The 17,806-nt window shown below is 43.4% G+C and overlaps 1 protein-coding gene across 1 annotated transcript in view; it reads right to left on the bottom strand.

The window, feature by feature from the left end:
- srp68 (signal recognition particle 68) overlaps positions 1 to 17,806 on the bottom strand; it is a 74,539-nt gene that overhangs the window by 13,122 nt on the left and 43,611 nt on the right. Inside the window, exons 10-12 of the mRNA XM_072242716.1 lie at positions 16,622 to 16,692; positions 9,904 to 10,057; positions 8,911 to 9,005 (exon numbers count right to left, since the gene is read on the bottom strand). Coding sequence (XP_072098817.1) covers positions 8,911 to 9,005; positions 9,904 to 10,057; positions 16,622 to 16,692 — 320 coding nt within the window. The remainder of the gene's footprint in view (positions 1 to 8,910; positions 9,006 to 9,903; positions 10,058 to 16,621; positions 16,693 to 17,806) is intronic.

Below are 17,806 nucleotides of genomic sequence, written 5' to 3'. Positions count from 1 at the left end.
TGTCAATTCAGAAAGTAAACCAATAGAGACCACTGAAGGTCTCATGACATTGCATGGATTCAGTTTCTTGTATAGCTATGCCTGATCAGCCACCGGAAAAAAGCCTCTATTAAGAGTCTGCACCAATGCTCTCAACAGAGACTTTAGCCAATTCTAGAGGTTTCTGCAGGTCTTGTGCTGTTACCCTTGGGTTCTTCTTCACCTGCTTCATCATTGCATGTTGTGCTCTTGGTGTGATCTTTGCAGGACACTCACTCCTAGGGAGTGTAGCAACAGTACCGAATTGCCTCCAATGTAGATAATTTCCCTTACTGTGGACTGATGAACACTCAGCTCTTTAGAAATGCTTCTGTAGTCTTTTTCAGCTTCATGCATCTCTACGATTCTTCTTTTAAGGTCATCTGGAAGTTGTTTTGATTGAAGCATGGTGTACATAAACAGGTCTTTCTTGAGAAGAACATGCTCTGGCAGTAACCTGACGTGTGTATTTTTTATTAGGGCAGGGCACCCCGACAACCCACACCTCTAATCTGGTTTCATTGATTGGAACACCTGACTCCAAATAGCCTGTTATAGAAGGCATTACCCCCATACTTTTCCCAACAAGTACATGCAATATTGGATAATTTTTCTCACGAAATGAATGAACATGTATAATGTTTTTTTTCTATTATTTATTTAATTGGGTTCTCTTTATCTAGTTTTAGGACTTGCATGAAAATCTGATCATATTTAGGCCATATTTATGCAGAAAGAGATTTTTTTTTATATACAGGGTTCACAAACTTTCTAGCACTATTGTATAATTTTAACTGCAGTGCATTTAGTAAGTAAGTGGATAAGCAGACATCATGGGTTCTGACCCTAAAATTCAAGACACACGAGGTGTGTGGACTGGTCTAAGTTGTAAATCTCCTCAAACTCCAGGTCTTCTGGTTCTGTAGCTTATCAATCAAGACTGTAGGAATGATGGTGTTGAACGCTGAGCTATAGTCAATGAACAGCGTCCTGACATAGGTGATCTAAGGCTGTGTGAAGAGCCATTGAGATTGCATCTGCTGTAGACCTACTGCAGAAATAGGCAAATTGCAGAGGGTCAGGTCCTTGCTGAGGCAGGAGTTGATTCTGACCATGACCAACCTCTCAAATAATTTCATCATCGTAGATGTGTGTACTACTGGATGATAGTCATTAAGGCAGCTCACAGTACTCCTCTTGGGCACTGGTATAATTGTTGCCCTCTTGAAGCTGGTGGGAAATTCCAACTGTAACTGAAAATCTGTGACTAGTGGTGTACTGCAGGGGTTAGTATTAGAACTGTTATTTGTCATTTATGTATATGACCTGGATGAGGGCATGGGTGCATTGTTAAGTCTGCTATAAAAAAAATAGATTGGTGGAGTAGTAGATAATGAAGGCAACTGTGAACAGATTGGGCAGAACATAGAGCAGATGGAATTTTGAGCAGAACAGTTGAAGATAGAACTTTATCCAGACAAGTGTAAGGTGATGAATTTTGGAATTTCATATGTACGGGGTCTTTCTTTTGTTACATTTAAAATGGCGATTTTTGTTACGTTAATCTGTGGAATGCGGCTTTGTTGTGTTTTAACGCTGCAGAGAGTTTGCGCTAGCAGTTTATTGTGGTTTAGAGGGTGATAAGAGGGTGCTATTAGCCAATGGGTGGTTATGTATTGTTTTGTTTTCGGATGCCATGCTGTATGATATGACTGTGGACTGAGTTTTGGCGGGGAGTCGGGAGGAGAGACGAGGAGGACGGCGGACGTGCGGGGAGGCTCCGGTCGATCACTTCGGGTGGTCCCGAGCCGTGGGTCGACGGAATTCGGGTGGTCGTCTGACGTCGAACTTGAGCTCCAACGGTAGCGCGCGAAGAACTTGGACTTTGAATAAGTGTTGGCGCCTTTTTTTTCATTACTTTCCTCTCTGTATCAAATGTATATTAATGCCCTAGAATTAGTAATATCTATAAAGTGTATGTGTTAAAATTTACTGGGTGTGCTGGCTGATGATTGATGTTTGTGATTGATTCGGGCGACGATTGACCCTGAGGGGACTGCTGAAGCAGGTGCTGGGCGGGATTTCCCCTAGACATACACGAGCCAAAATAACGGAACGTTACACATAGAACAATACAGCACACTACAGGCCTTTTGGCCCACAATGTTAGGTCAACCTTTTAACTTACTTCAAGATCAATCAAACCCTTCCATCTCACATAGCCTTCCATTATTCTTTCATCAATGTGCCTATCTCAGAGTCCTATCTTAAGTACCTATCTGAGTCTCTGAAATGTCCTTAACGTATCTGACCCTACCACCACACCTGGCATGAGTTCCACACACCTATCACTGTATAAAACAAAACTATTTATGACTCCCCCTCCATACTTTCCTCCAAACAGCTTAAAAGTTCTGGCACCCTCATTAGCAATTTCTGCTCAGGGAAAAAGTCTTTGGCTGTCCACTCTATCTGTGCCTCTTATCATCTTGTACACCTCTATCAAATCACTTATCCTCCTTCTCTCAAGAAAGAAAAGTCACACCCTGCTCAACCTATCTCTCCAATCTAGGCAGCAATGCAGTAAGTTTCCTCTGCACCCTTCTAAAGCTTTCACATCCTTCCTATAATAAGGCAACCAGAACTGAACACATTTCAAACACTAATAGAGGATTCAGAGTCAAAAGCAGGGATTTCAGTAGGGTTGATACGCAAAGGGACACTGCAGGAAAGTTCATAGTTCTCTGAAAGTGGCAATGCAGGTGAAAGGGGAATTAAGACAGCATTCAGCAAGCTTGCTTTCACAGGACAAAGCACAATGTACCAAAGTCAAAATGTCACGTTGCAGCTGGACAAAACTTGGTGCATTGTGTACTACTCTGGTCACATTGCAGGAAGGATACGGCAGCATTAGAAAGTGCAGAAGAGATTAACCAGGTTGTTGCTTGAAGATGGAAGCCTGTGGTTATAGAGGAGAGGTTGGATAATTGGATAGGCTGGGTTTATTCTCACTGGAAGATAGGATAAGAGGCAGAGAGGAACAGACGGGGTAGATAGTCACTCTTTTAGACAATAGGTGCAGGAGTAGGTCATTCAGCCCTTCGAGCCAGCATCGCCATTCACTGTGATTATGCCTGCTCATCCACAATCAGTACCCTGTTCCTGCCTTCTCCCCATATCCCTATATCCCTTGACTCTGCTATCGTTAAGAGCTCTATCTAACTCTTTCTTGAAAGCATCCAGAGAATTGGCCTCCACTGCCTTCTGAGGCAGAGCATTCCACAGATCCACAACTCTCTGGGTGAAAAAGTTTTTCCTCAACTCCGATCTAAATGGCCTACCCCTTATTCTCAAATTGTGGCCTCTGGTTCTGGACTCCCCCAACATCGGGAACATGTTTCCTGCCTCTAGCGTGTCCAATCCCTTAATAATCTTATATGTTTCAATCAGATCCCCTCTCATCCTTCTAAATTCCAGTGTATACAAGCCCAGTCGCTCCAATCTTTCAACATGTGACAGTCCCACCATCCCGAGAATTAACCTTGTGAATCTCCACTGCACTCCCTCAATAGCAAGAATGTCCTTCCTCACATTTGGAGACCAAAACTGTACACAATACTCCAGGAAATTAACCAATTTCCCCCGGGATCAACACAGTATGACTATGACTATAGGTGTGGTCTCACCAGGACCCTGTACAACTGCAGAAGGTCCTCTTTGCTCCTGTACTCAGCTCCCCTTGTTATGAAGGCCAACATGCCATTAGCTTTCTTCACTGCCTGCTGTACCTGCATGCTTACTTTCAGTGACTGATGAACAAGGACACCAATATCTCATTGTATTTCCCCTTTTCCTAACTTGACTTTATACTTTATTGTCGCCAAAAAATTGATACTAGAACGTACAATCATCACAGCGATATTTGATTCTGCGCTTCCCGCTCCCTGGATTACAAATCAATAGTAAATATTAAAAATTTAAATTATAAATCATAAATAGAAAATAGAAAAACGGAAAGTAAGGTAGTGCAAAAAAAAACCGAGAGGCAGGTCCGGATATTTGGAGGGTATGGCCCAGATCTGGGTCAGGATCCCTTCAGCAGTCTTATCACAGTTGGAAAAAAGCTGTTCCCAAAACCATTCAAATAGTAATCTGCCGTCCTGTTCTTGCCACCAAAATGGATAACCTCACATTTATCCACATTAAACTGCATCTGCCATGCATCTGCCCACTCACCCAACCTGTCTAAGTCATCCTGCATTATCTCAACATCCTCCACATATTTCACACTGCCACCCAGCTTTGTGTCATCTGCAAATTTGCTAATGTTACTTTTAATCCCTTCATCTAAATCATTAATGTATATTGTAAGTAGCTGTGGTTCCAGCACCGAGCCTTGCGGTACCCCACTAGTCACCGCCTGCCATTCTGAAAGGGACCCGTTAATCCCTACTCTGTTTCCTGTCTGCCAACCAATTTACGATCCATGTCAGTACCCTACCCCCAATATCATGTGCTCTAATTTTGCCCACTAATCTCCTATGCGTAAAGAGTAAACCTGGCAATTATCGGCCTGTGAGTTTGACGTCAGTGGCGGGTAAATTGATGGAAAGTATTCTTAGAGATGGTATCTATAATTATCTGGATAGACAGGGTCTGATTAGGAACAGTCAACATGGATTTGTGCATGGAAGGTCATGTTTGACAAATCTTATTGAATTTTTTGATGAGGTTACTAAGAAAGTTGACGAGGGTAAAGCGGTGGATGTTGTCTATATGGACTTCAGTAAGGCCTTTGACAAGGGTCCACACGGTAGGTTAGTTAGGAAGGTTCAATCGTTAGGCATTAATATTGAAGTAGTAAAATTGATTCAGCAGTGGCTAGATGGGAGACACCAGAGAGTAGTGGTGGATAACTGTGTGTCAGATTGGAGGACGGTGTGTAGTGGTGTGCCTCAGGAATTGTACTGGGTCCAATGTTGCTCGTCATATGGATGATGGGGTGGTAAATTGGATGAGTAAGTATGCAGATGATACTAAGATAGGTGGTGTTGTGGATGATGAGGTAGGTTTTCAAAGCTTGCAGAAAGATTTAGGACAGTTAGAAGAATGGGCTGAAAGATGGCAGATGGAGTTTAATGCTGAAAAATATGAGGTGCTACATTTTGGTAGGACTTATCAAAATAGGACATACATGGTAAATGGTAGGGCATTGAAGAATGCTGTAGAACAGAGGGATCTAGGAATAATGGTGCATAGTTCCCTGAAGGTGGAATCTCATGTGGATAGGGTGGTGAAGATAGCTTTTGGTATGTTGGCCTTTATTACAGAGAAAGGTTGAAGTTAGGTCTTTATTCCTTGAAGCATAGAAGGTTGAGGAGGGACTTGATAGAGGTGTTTAAAATTATGAGGGGGATTGATAGAGTTGATGTGGATAGGCCTTTTCCATTGAGAGTGGGGAAGATTCAAACAAGACGACATGAGTTGAGAGTTAAAGGACAAAAGTTTAGGGGTAACATGAGGGGGAACTTTACTCAGAGAGTGGTAGCTGTGTGGAATGAGCTTCCAGCAGAAGTGGTTGAGGCAGGTTCGATGTTGTTGTTTAAAGTTAAATTGGATAGATATACGGACAGGAAAGGAATGGAGGGTTATGGGCTGAGTGCAGGTCAGTGGGACTAGGTGAGAGTAAGAGATCGGCACGGACTAGAAGGGCCGAGATGGCCTGTTTCTGTGCTGTAATTGTTATATGGTTATAAGTGGGACCTTATCAAAGGCTTTCTGAAAAGTCCAGGTACACTACATCTACTTGTCCAGGTACACTACATCTCCCTTGTCCATTTTCATAGATACATCCTCAAAAAATTTTTCCTTGGATGGGGGAGTCTACAAGATTTAAAAGGACTCCAAAGAGCAGGTTGCTTCCAGAGGTTGGGGTTATATGGAATGAGTTGCCAGAAGAAGAGGTCAAGGTAGATACAGTAATGGTGTTTAAAAGGCATTCGGACAGATATTTTCACTTTTTATTTTTGAAACATAGTAATTTATGTGTTGCACTGCACTGCTGCCACAAAACACCAAATTTCGCAGCATATGTTAAGAGACGAATCTGATTATGCTACTTGGATAGGAGGAACATGGAGAGATATGGGCCTATTGTGGATGAGGCATTAATACACATAGACATCATGACTGGCAGACAGTTTGGGCCAAAAAGCCAGTTTTTGTGCTGTACAATTATACGGCTATTAGTAGAATGAGCAGACTGCCAAAAATAAATGGAAACATAGGTAAAATTTATGTTGTTCAAGTCAAAAGATTCATAAGCAGGGCATGCCAAATGTAATGGCAGCACATCAATCACTGATGCCAACTCAAACCGTGCTGTGGCGGTTTCATTTGCCCCAACATACTTAGTCAAAGCAGGGCCTCGGGATTGACACAGCTTGCAACTGTAACTGGCAATCACCTGGGTGTGGCTGGGAAACCACGACTCCACAGGGCAGTTCAATTTACTTCCACCTTTGCTCCATGATGTATTCTGAACATAAATTGTAATGGCCCAACTTTGCTCGAATGTGGGCAGATACACAACACAAGACTAATGATTAACATCTGGCTCCACAAGACGTAAAAGCATTTTACATTCAGCCAAATACAAACTCAAGTCACTCTGCCAATTAATATCTGGACAGGAGGTACACCACATTACCCATCATCCTTGAAATACTGTATATCCCAAGAGAGCCAAATCACTGGGGGCAGGGGAAGGGAGTGGTACAAGAGAGAAAACTGAATAAAAATCAAAGGAAAATATGTTGAAAGACAATACAAAGAAACTACAAGCTAAGTTTGTGTTTCACTTCCTGATTTGGTGCTGCTTCCAGGTTCAAAGGAAAACTATTCTGAAGTTGTGAATGAGTTGGAGGTAGGTTAGCCTTTACAATAAACAAAGCAAACTGGATGTTTATTTAAAAACACAAGAGATTCTGCAGATGCTGGAAATCCTCCAGTCCTGAAGGAGAGTCTCGCCCAATACGTTGAGTTATTCATTTCCACAAACACTGCCCGACCTCCCCTAGCATTTCGTGTGTGCTGCTCTGAATGTTTATTCAAGAAGCAACTAAATAATGCAAATTCCCTCCCCACAAAAATTCAGCAAGTGGAGAATATTCACAAATTATGTGAATGAAGGCAATATCCATCAGCAACACCAGTCTCCAGGTACAGTACATCTAACATGATGACTTCAGTTCAGCCAGGAACAGGGGCGTGATCACATACAGACAAGGAGAATCCTAGCTTCACAGGCAGTGCTTTGGGATTGACAATGATTTGCTTCCACTCCAGTCTAGAGGAGTGATAAATGCCCATTTGTGATCCTTTTTTGATGTACACACCAGCTACCATGCAGTCTTGGCAATGACTACTTAGCCATCAGTGGACAGATTCTGCAGGAGGCCATCAACACCTCTGCTATGAAGCTGGGTGCTCATTGTTCCAAATTCAGGTCTACCTTGGTTTTGATAACCTAATTTATGGACACTTTGTATATACAAACAAGCAATTGAGAAGCCTGTGGGATGGATTTGCTGCAGGGTGGAAAGCATCTTCTACTGGATGGATTGTAGCATTTCTGTGTGTGTTGCCCCTCTGGCACCACCCTCTATCCCCAAGCTGCAACAATCAGGGGCTGTGTAGGGCTGAATAGAGTTGAGAGCACTGAGCCAGTGCGGTTCGCTGGTAGCTACTCTTCCCACACCTCAGTTGTGTCTATGAAGGCCCTCTCCCCATTGCTCATTTCCCCACACACATAGTTCTGGTGATGAATCGTTCTCAGTGAAGGAACCCGATTCTGACCTAGGGACTGTATCAGTCTCAAAGGATTGTATTGCTATGAATGAGACATCTAACATATAAATTAGCTGCGGTATTCAGCTGGCTGAACAGATTTTGGGGTACAATGGTGAAGAGATTAAGTTATTGGGCCCAAGGACTCGAGTTTGAATTCCATGACAGCAATTGAGAAACTCCAAATCAAGTTATGAATAAATTTTGAATTTCTAAGTAATCATGAAAATACTGAATTGTCATAAAACCAATCTCATTCACCAATATCCTTCAAAAGGATGAAAATCTACTGTCCTTGCCCGGTTTTGCCGACACATGTCTTGTGTCCCACAATGTGGTTGGCACTTAACTGTCTCGTTTCAAGGATAATAAAGACAATAACTTCCAGCTTTGCTAGTTGCATCCACATTGGATGAGTAAATCATTACCAAAAAAACACTAAGACTTAGAGATCAGGTGGTCACTGACTTTCAGGAATGCATTTAACATTTACTTAAACAGTCAAAGATAGATTACACAAAGGGAATGGAAAACATCACTTTGTGTCTTTAATATTTTTCAGGCAGGAAGACTGTTTTTGTTTTGAAATTTTATAATTTATATATATTCACTGCTGTATCGTTACAATTTAACGAAAAATGCGGATACCCAAAACAAGAATGAGAAAGAGCCCAAGCTAAAAAGGAATAGTTAAGGAACCAAAGTGTGTAGAGACCAGATACATTCTGCACTGGTAGCGAGCACAAATGTTACTTACACCCTACCAATTTACTTCAGTTTGCACAGAAGGTGCACAAGGCTTCATCCTTTGCAGAAAAAGACATCAGACATTATTGAATGTGAGTGCGTATGTGCACGTGCATTGGGCTTCATGGCAAATAGTATCAAGGTGGTCTACAATGAGATCCAAAATGTCTCATCTCTCTGGGTGTAAAATACTACGCACACTGAGATCTGCAAGAAGCCACAGGATTAAGAATATGGTAGAACAGATGTTTCAACTGAAGAGGCAACTGAAGTGAACTCATTCTCCTCCATTCTTACCGGTAGGCCTTGTAAACTAAAGTCTTCAGCTCCACTTCCGTCTGGAAATCTTTATCATCTTCTAGCCCTGAGAGTTGTGCCAGCTCGGAAAGATTCTGTACACCAACATAAAGTCCAATGTTAGAGAAAGATGAAGAATACCCAGCTAATTCACAGGGACCCTTCAGTAGAGTTTCTTAAGCATTTGTAGCAGTGAATGTATTTTTGGTTAGATGTAATTTCCATCTGTACACAAGACTGAAAGTTGCGTTTAATATATTAATGAGCAGGAACAGGGCAACAGTGCTGAAGTGTTTGCGCACAGGAACCAGCTTTGCTTCATCTTCTGTGACCAATCAAGAGCCAAGCTTCACTGCAGCTTGATTTCACCCATCAAACAGGACAGGATTCCAACAATCCTGTGGTGTAGGTACACAACACACAATCTTCCCAGGCAACATTTACAGCTGCTCTCAGTTCACAAGGGAAACCCCAAGCTCTCTGCTGCCTGTCACTATAACTCTCTATCCAATTCTGATCTTTCTGTAACCCAATACAAGTTTGAAGAACCACATTTCATCTTTTATTTGGGGATGTTGTTGCCCTAACAGATACTTTTATCCTATCTTTCCTTCTTGCACCCTCTACACAACCAATATTTTCCTTATTTGGCAGTTCTGAAGAATCTTCAACCTGAAATATTAACTCAATATCTGTCCCCACAGATGTTATCAGGCTGCTGAGTACCACCAGCAATCAGTTACTCTTTTACGAAAAAGCGTAACATCTCTAACTCAAGGACAAGCCAACTACAGAGTCAACATGACAGCGCAAAGCAACAATATCTGGGGGAGCTCAGCAGGTTGAGCCACATCTGTGGGAGGAAAGGAAATGTCAAAATATTTGCTCGACCCACTGAGTTGCTCCAGGTTCCAGCATCTACGGTTTCGTCTCTCCAAAAGCTGCACAAAGAAATCCAGCTTTACATATCCGTTTGAAAAGAACACCCCTTACCTGCAGGATAATGTCATAGAGTCGGATCAGGTCCTGTGGCCGCAGCACACGTTTCCCTTCGTCTTGCGATGGCTCACTCAGTTGCTTTTGCAAGGCTTCAGCCATGATAACATTGCGCTTTATTGCCGTGGAAAGCTTAATATATGTAAGGTAGCTGTGTGGGTACAAGCAAAAATGAACACTGTGGTATGGAGAACACAAAGCCTATTCAAACTATTTGATTGAAGAATGTATTTAAAGTCTTCAGAAACTAATGAAATTAAAATCTAGATTAGCCTTTAATTGAATGTTAGAACAGGCCTATGGAGCTGAAAAATCTACTCCAAATGCAATGATTTTACTAAGAACCTTACAAGTTAAAGCCCAACATTGAACGTTTACAGCACATGAGAAGCTACTGCTCATTTTGTTTTTGGGACTGGTTAGAAGACAGGCACCAGAATCAATTTCATCAGCTACGGGAATTCTCCAGATGGTTTTACATTACCCTTTCAATCATCTCTCTAGCCTGTCTGATAAATAAGAGATTTGGGCCTTGCTGCTTAAAGGGTGGCAAGGAAGTGACAATTCCGCCTGCTGCCAGGGGCATAGAAACATAGAAAATAGGTGGAGTAGGCCATTCGGCCCTTCGAGCCTGCACCGCCATTCAGTATGATCATGGCTGATCATCCAACACAGAACCCCACCCCAGCCTTCCCTCCATACCCCCTGACCCCCGTAGCCACAAGGGCCATATCTAACTCCCTCTTAAATATAGTCAATGAACTGGCCTCAACTGTTTCCTGTGGCAGAGAATTCCACAGATTCACCACTCTCTGTGTGAAGAAGTTTTTCCTAATCTCGGTCCTAAAAGGCTTCCCCTCTAGCCTCAAACTGTGACCCCTCGTTCTGGACTTCCCCAACATCGGGAACAATCTTCCTGCATCTAGCCTGTCCAATCCCTTTAGGATCTTATACGTTTCAATCAGATCCCCCCTCAATCTTCTAAATTCCAACGAGTACAAGCCCAGTTCATCCAGTCTTTCTTCATATGAAAGTCCTGCCATCCCAGGAATCAATCTGGTGAACCTTCTTTGTACTCCCTCTATGGCAAGGATGTCTTTCCTCAGATTAGGGGACCAAAACTGCACACAATACTCCAGGTGTGGTCTCACCAAGGCCTTGTACAACTGCAGTAGTACCTCCCTGCTCCTGTACTCGAATCCTCTCGCTATAAATGCCAGCATACCATTCGCCTTTTTCACCGCCTGCTGTACCTGCATGCCCACTTTCAATGACTGGCGTATATCGACACCCAGGTCTCGTTGCACCTCCCCTTTTCCTAATCGGCCACCGTTCAGATAATAATCTGTTTTCCTATTTTTGCCACCAAAGTGGATAACTTCACATTTATCCACATTAAATTGCATCTGCCATGAATTTGCCCACTCACCCAACCTATCCAAGTCACCCTGCATCCTCTTAGCATCCTCCTCACAGCTAACACTGCCACCCAGCTTCGTGTCATCCGCAAACTTGGAGATGCTGCATTTAATTCCCTCATCCAAGTCATTAATATATATTGTAAACAACTGGGGTCCCAGCACTGAGCCTTGCGGTACCCCACTAGTCACCGCCTGCCATTCTGAAAAGGTCCCGTTTATTCCCACTCTTTGCTTCCTGTCTGCTAACCAACTCTCCAACCACACCAATACCTTACCCCCAATACTGTGTGCTTTAAGTCTGCACACTAATCTCCTGTGTGGGACCTTGTCAAAAGCCTTCTGAAAATCCAAATATACCACATCCACTGGTTCTCCCCTATCCACTCTACTAGCTACATCCTCAAAAAATTCTATGAGATTCGTCAGACATGATTTTCCTTTCACAAATCCATGCTGACTTTGCCCGATCATTTCACCACTTTCCAAATGTGCTGTTATCACATCCTTGATAACTGACTCCAGCAGTTTCCCCACCACCGACGTTAGGCTAACCGGTCTATAATTCCCTGGTTTCTCTCTCCCTCCTTTTTTAAAAAGTGGAGTTACATTAGCCACCCTCCAATCCTCAGGAACTAGTCCAGAATCTAACGAGTTTTGAAAAATTATCACTAATGCATCCACTATTTCTTGGGCTACTTCCTTAAGCACTCTGGGATGCAGACCATCTGGCCCTGGGGATTTATCTGCCTTCAATCCCTTCAATTTACCTAACACCACTTCCCTACTAACATGTATTTCGCTCAGTTCCTCCATCTCACTGGACTCTCTGTCCCCTACTATTTCTGGAAGATTATTTATGTCCTCCTTAGTGAAGACAGAACCAAAGTAATTATTCAATTGGTCTGCCATGTCCTTGCTCCCCATAATCAATTCACCTGTTTCTGTCTGCAGGGGATCTACATTTGTCTTTACCAGTCTTTTCCTTTTTACATATCTATAAAAGCTTTTACAGTCCGTTTTTATGTTCCCTGCCAGTTTTCTCTCATAATCTTTTTTCCCCTTCCTAATTAAGCCCTTTGTCCTCCTCTGCTGAACTCTGAATTTCTCCCAGTCCTCAGGTGAGCCACTTTCTCTGGCTAATTTGTATGCTTCTTCTTTGGAATTGATACTATCCCTAATTTCTCTTGTCAGCCACGGGTGCACTACCTTCCTTGATTTATTCTTTTGCCAAACTGGGATGAACAATTGTTGTAGTTCATCCATGCAACCTTTAACTGCTTGCCATTGCATATCCACCGTCAATCCTTTAAGTGTCATTTGCCAGTCTATCTTAGTTAATTCAAGTCTCATACCTTCAAAGTTACCCCTCTTTAAGTTCAGAACCTTTGTTTCTGAATTAACTATGTCACTCTCCATCTTAATGAAGAATTCCACCATATTATGGTCACTCTTACCCAAGGGGCCTCTCACGACAAGATTGCTAATTAACCCTTCCTCATTGCTCAAAACCCAGTCTAGAATAGCCTGCTCTCTAGTTGGTTCCTCGACATGTTGGTTCAAAAAACCATCCCGCATACATTCCAAGAAATCCTCTTCCTCAGCACCTTTACCAATTTGGTTCACCCAATCTACATGTAGATTGAAGTCACCCATTATAACTGCTGTTCCTTTATTGCACACATTTCTAATTTCCTGTTTAATACCATCTCCGACCTCACTACTACTGTTAGGTGGCCTGTACACAACTCCCACCAGCGTCTTCTGCCCCTTAGTGTTACGCAGCTCTACCCATATCGAATCCACATCTTCCCGGCTTATGTCCTTCCTTTCTATTGCGTTAATCTCTTCTTTAACCAGCAACGCCACCCCACCTCCCCTTCCTTCATGTCTATTCCTCCTGAATATTGAATATCCCTGAACGTTGAGCTCCCATCCCTGGTCCCCCTGGAGCCATGTCTCTGTGATCCCAACTATATCATAATCATTAATAACAATCTGCACTTTCAATTCATCCACCTTATTACGAATGCTCCTTGCATTGACACACAAAGCCTTCAGGCGCTCTTTTACAACTCTCTTAGCCCTTATACAATTATGCTGAAAAGTGGCCCTTTTTAATGCTTGCCCTGGATTTGTCGGCCTGCCACTTTTACTTTTCTCCATGGTACTTTTTGCTTCTACCCTCACTTTACACCCCTCTGTCTCTCTGCACTGGTTCCCATCCCCCTGTTGTGAACTAACCTCCTCACGCCTAGCCTCTTTAATTTGATTCCCACCCCCCAACCATTCTAGTTTAAAGTCACCTCAGTAGCTGCCAGGATATTGGTCCCCCTAGGATTCAAGTGCAACCTGTCCTTTTTGTACAGGTCACACCTGCGCCAAAAGAGGTCCCAATGATCCAAAAACTTGAATCCCTGCCCCCTGCTCCAATCCCTCAGCCACGCATTTATCCTCCACCTCATCGCATTCTTACTCTCACTGTCGCGTGGCACAGGCAGTAATCCCGAGATTACTATCTTTGCGGTCCTTTTTCTCAACTCCCTTCCTAGCTCCCTATATTCTCCTTTCAGGACCTCATCCCTTTTCCTACCTATGTCATTGGTACCTATATGTACCACGACCTCTGGCTCCTCACTCTCCCACTTCAGGATATCTTGGACACGATCAGAAATATCCTGGACCCTGGCACCAGGGAGGCAAACTACCATCCGGCTCTCTGGTCTGCGTCCACAGAATCGCCTATCTGACCCCCTTACTATCGAGTCTCCTATCACAACTGCCCTCCTCTTCCTTGCCCTACCCTTCTGAGCTACAGGGCTGGACTCTGTGCCGGAGGCACAGCCACTGTCGCTTCCCCCGGGTAAGCTGTCCCCCCCAACAGTACTCAAACAGGAGTACCTGTTGTTAAGGGGCACAGCCACCGGGGTACTCCCTATTACCTGACTTTTCCCCTTCCCCCTCCTAACCGTGACCCACTTGTCTGCCTCCTGTGACCCCGGCATGACCACCTGCCTGCAACTCCTCTCTATCACCTCCTCACTCTCCCTGACCAGACAAAGGTCATCGAGCTGCAGCTCCAGTTCCGAAATGCGGTCCCTTAGGAGCTGCATCTCGATGCACCTGGCGCAGATGTAGACGTCCGGGAGGCTTGGAGACTCCAGGGCCTCCCACATCCGACACCGAGAACAGCAAACTGCCCTCACACTCATACTGCCCCTCTCCTCAAATAACAGAAAATGAATGCCAAACCTTCCTCGCCCGTTTCCGCCTAAGCCCGTTGAGCCGAAGCCCTTAAGTCTTCACTCTGTTGCCGGCTCACTCCGCAGCCCGCAAACTACGCTGCCCGCTCTATGAGGCTCTGTTCCTTTTAAATCTGCCGCGTTGCACTGCCCGACGTCACACGCCTGCGCAGTCCCGCCTCTCAGAACGCCGTTGGAGAAAAAAAATAACAAAAATTTCAAAAATGAGGACAAATGGGTGTGACTACGAGTGAGGAAGGTAGGGGATTCCAAGAAGTTGTGCTGGAGGGGCATTAGCCTTTGAGCTTGCCCAACAGGTATGAGATTGCTGCTCCCTTTGAGGATGGGCGTGGGGGCAGTAGGTAGGATGAGCAATTGAACAGTGACACCGTGCATTTAACTTGGAGAGGAATCTGGAGTGGGAGGGGAAAGATCCGGCTGTAGTATCCATGTGGGTACTAACAATGTACGAAGAACAAGGAAAGATATTCTATTGAGGGAATTTGAGCAGCTAGGGACTACATTAAACTACAGAAAGGTAATAATCTCTGACCCATGCACAAACCAGCACAGGGTTAATAACATTAGAGTTAAATGCATGGCTAAGACTAGGGTAGTAGAATTGCTTATGAATTTGTGGGACACTAACACCAGTATTGGGGAAAGAGTGAACCAGTCCGATGGCACAGGTTCCACCCAAACCATGCTGGGACCAGTGTCCTGCTGAACTGCATAAAGAGGGCTGTGGACAGAGCCTTAAACTGAATAGTAGGGAGATGCAACCTGGAAAAGAATGGGTGAAGTAAAAGGGAAGGAGAGAGTACTAAAGATTATGAGAACCAGGAATAAAACAAGAAGTTTACAAAGGAAGAAGGTTGGTGAATACAGGACTGAAGGCATTATACTTGAGTGCAAACAGTATATAAAATAAGACAGATGACCTTGTAGTCCAGTTAGAAATTGGCAGGTATGATATTGTGTCATAGTTGACAGAAGATCACAGCTGGGAGCTTAACATCCAAGGATGCACATATCAGAAGGATAGGGCATGAAGAGATACAGGGGTTGGGTGGGAAGACAGGAGATTGGGGTTTGAGAGGGAAAATGGATAAGCCACGATGAAATGGCAATGTAGACTCGATGAGCCAAATGGCCTAATTCTGCTCGTATATCTAATGGTCTTCTGGATAGGCAAGTGGGCAGAGGGGATAGTGTGGCTACATTTGCAAAAAATGAAATCAAATGCTCAGAAAGACATGACATAGGATCATAAGGTGTACAATCCTTGTGGGTAGAGTTAAGAAACTGCAAGGGTGAAAAGGATCCTGATGAGAGTTATATGCAGGCCTCTAAACAGCAGCCAGGATGTGGGCTACAAATTACAAAGGGAGATAGAAAAGGCATGTAAAAACAGAATGTTACAATGGTCATGGGGTATTTCAATATGTAGGTAGAGTGAGAAAATCAGGTTGGTGCTGGATCCCAAGAAACGGAATTTGTAGAATACCCATGAAATGGTTTTTAGAGCACCTTGTGGTTGGACCCCAAAGGGCAATTCTGGATTGTGTTGTTTAATGAACCAGATTTGATTAAGGAGCTTAAGGAAAAGGAGCCCTCAGGAGGCAGTCATCATAATGTGATACAATTTCACAAAAGTGAGAAGTAAAAACAAACAAGGAGATGGATTAAATCTTGCATGCAGAAGTCATCAAAAGGCATGGGGAGAGACCTGGAATTCAGTGATCATATGAACGGCCGAGCAAACTTAAAGGGCTGAACAGTCTAGCCCTGGTTTTATTTATTCTTGTGACCTTCCATAGTCTGTTTCATTTGCATCTGGCAACTTTTCTTTACAAAAGCCAAATAGCAGTTTTACCTTTGTTCAGACACACATACAGCTGAGCTCTAACCCCCTTCAGCTGTTACCATCAGGAAATTTTGTACAAACGAATTACATCCATCTTGGTATCTGCAGCTCAGCAGCCATCTGTCATACCAGACAAGTCTTGAGGAGTGCTTTAAACTAAACAGACGCAGCTAGTCAGAGAGACATACCTATGGAGGTATTGCAGTACAGACACCTTCCCTGAGTCAGGCTCTAGAGATCGCTCCCGCTGCTTCTGTGCCTGAATAAACCAAGAAAATCGTCAGAAATGCTGTGAACAAACATCATATTTCACATCTCTTACTGCTTTTGCTAGCAAGGCCATCTAGACTTATTTTCCCCCATTTCTATACAGCTTGTACTCTTATTTATGAAATATCCTTCAGTAACTATGTTAACGGCTAAATTCAATTTAATTGCTCCAATTCATACAGAAATAAAATTTTCATTTTTTTCCCCATGTACATATGCAGGTACAATACCTCCTCACCATTTTTCTACTGACTTTTTTTTAAACTATGTGTATTACAGAATGCTCTATCGCATGATACACTGGTCTGGGACAGTAATTCCAATGCACAGGAATGCAAGAAAATACAGAGGAGTAATGAATTCAGCCCAATAATATCAACAGCATCTCCCGCCCCACCATCCACAATAAATACACAAGGCGCTGACTCAAGGTCACTACATCCATCATCAAAAATCCCCACCATGCCAAATTCTTGCAACCATCATCAGGCAGAAGGTACGGAAGCCCAAAGTTCCACAACACCCAGTACAAGAAGTTACTTTCCTTTGTCCACGAACCAACCTGCACAACCCTCATCACTACAGTTTAGCAACATATTGACCGCTTTGCACTAAAATAGACGCACATTTTAAAAATCTGTTCTTCCTTGCCCATATTGTATAATTTATGTTAATTCTTGTGAATGCTGCTTTATGGATGTGCCTGTGCTGCTGCAACAAGTAAAGTTTTTCATTGTATCTGTGTGTACATGACAATACACTTGACTTTCATGACCTTATTGTTGAAAATATAAAAAACCATTTAATATCTCCAAACAAGAAGCATCAAATGCAGTTACAGCAATCACACATTAACCAGTCTGAAAATAACTGTACAAAATATAGGCAATTTAATGGTAAGATCAATTAACTCTATAGAAAGGCATCCGTTAGTCTTGCGAGACCATGGATCTGCGCCTGGAAAGTCTTCACTCTCCAGGGCACAGGCCTGGGCAAGGTTGTATGGAAGACCGGCAGTTGCCCATGCTGCAAGTCTCCCCTCTCCACGACACTGATGTTGTCCAAGGGAAGGGCATTAGGACCCATACAGCTTGGCACCAGTG

Source organism: Mobula birostris, chromosome 24 (genome assembly GCF_030028105.1).
Source record: "Mobula birostris isolate sMobBir1 chromosome 24, sMobBir1.hap1, whole genome shotgun sequence".
NCBI lineage: Eukaryota > Metazoa > Chordata > Chondrichthyes > Myliobatiformes > Myliobatidae > Mobula > Mobula birostris.
The sequence above is the reverse complement of the archived record's forward strand: the minus strand, read 5'-3'. Positions and strand labels throughout refer to the sequence as shown.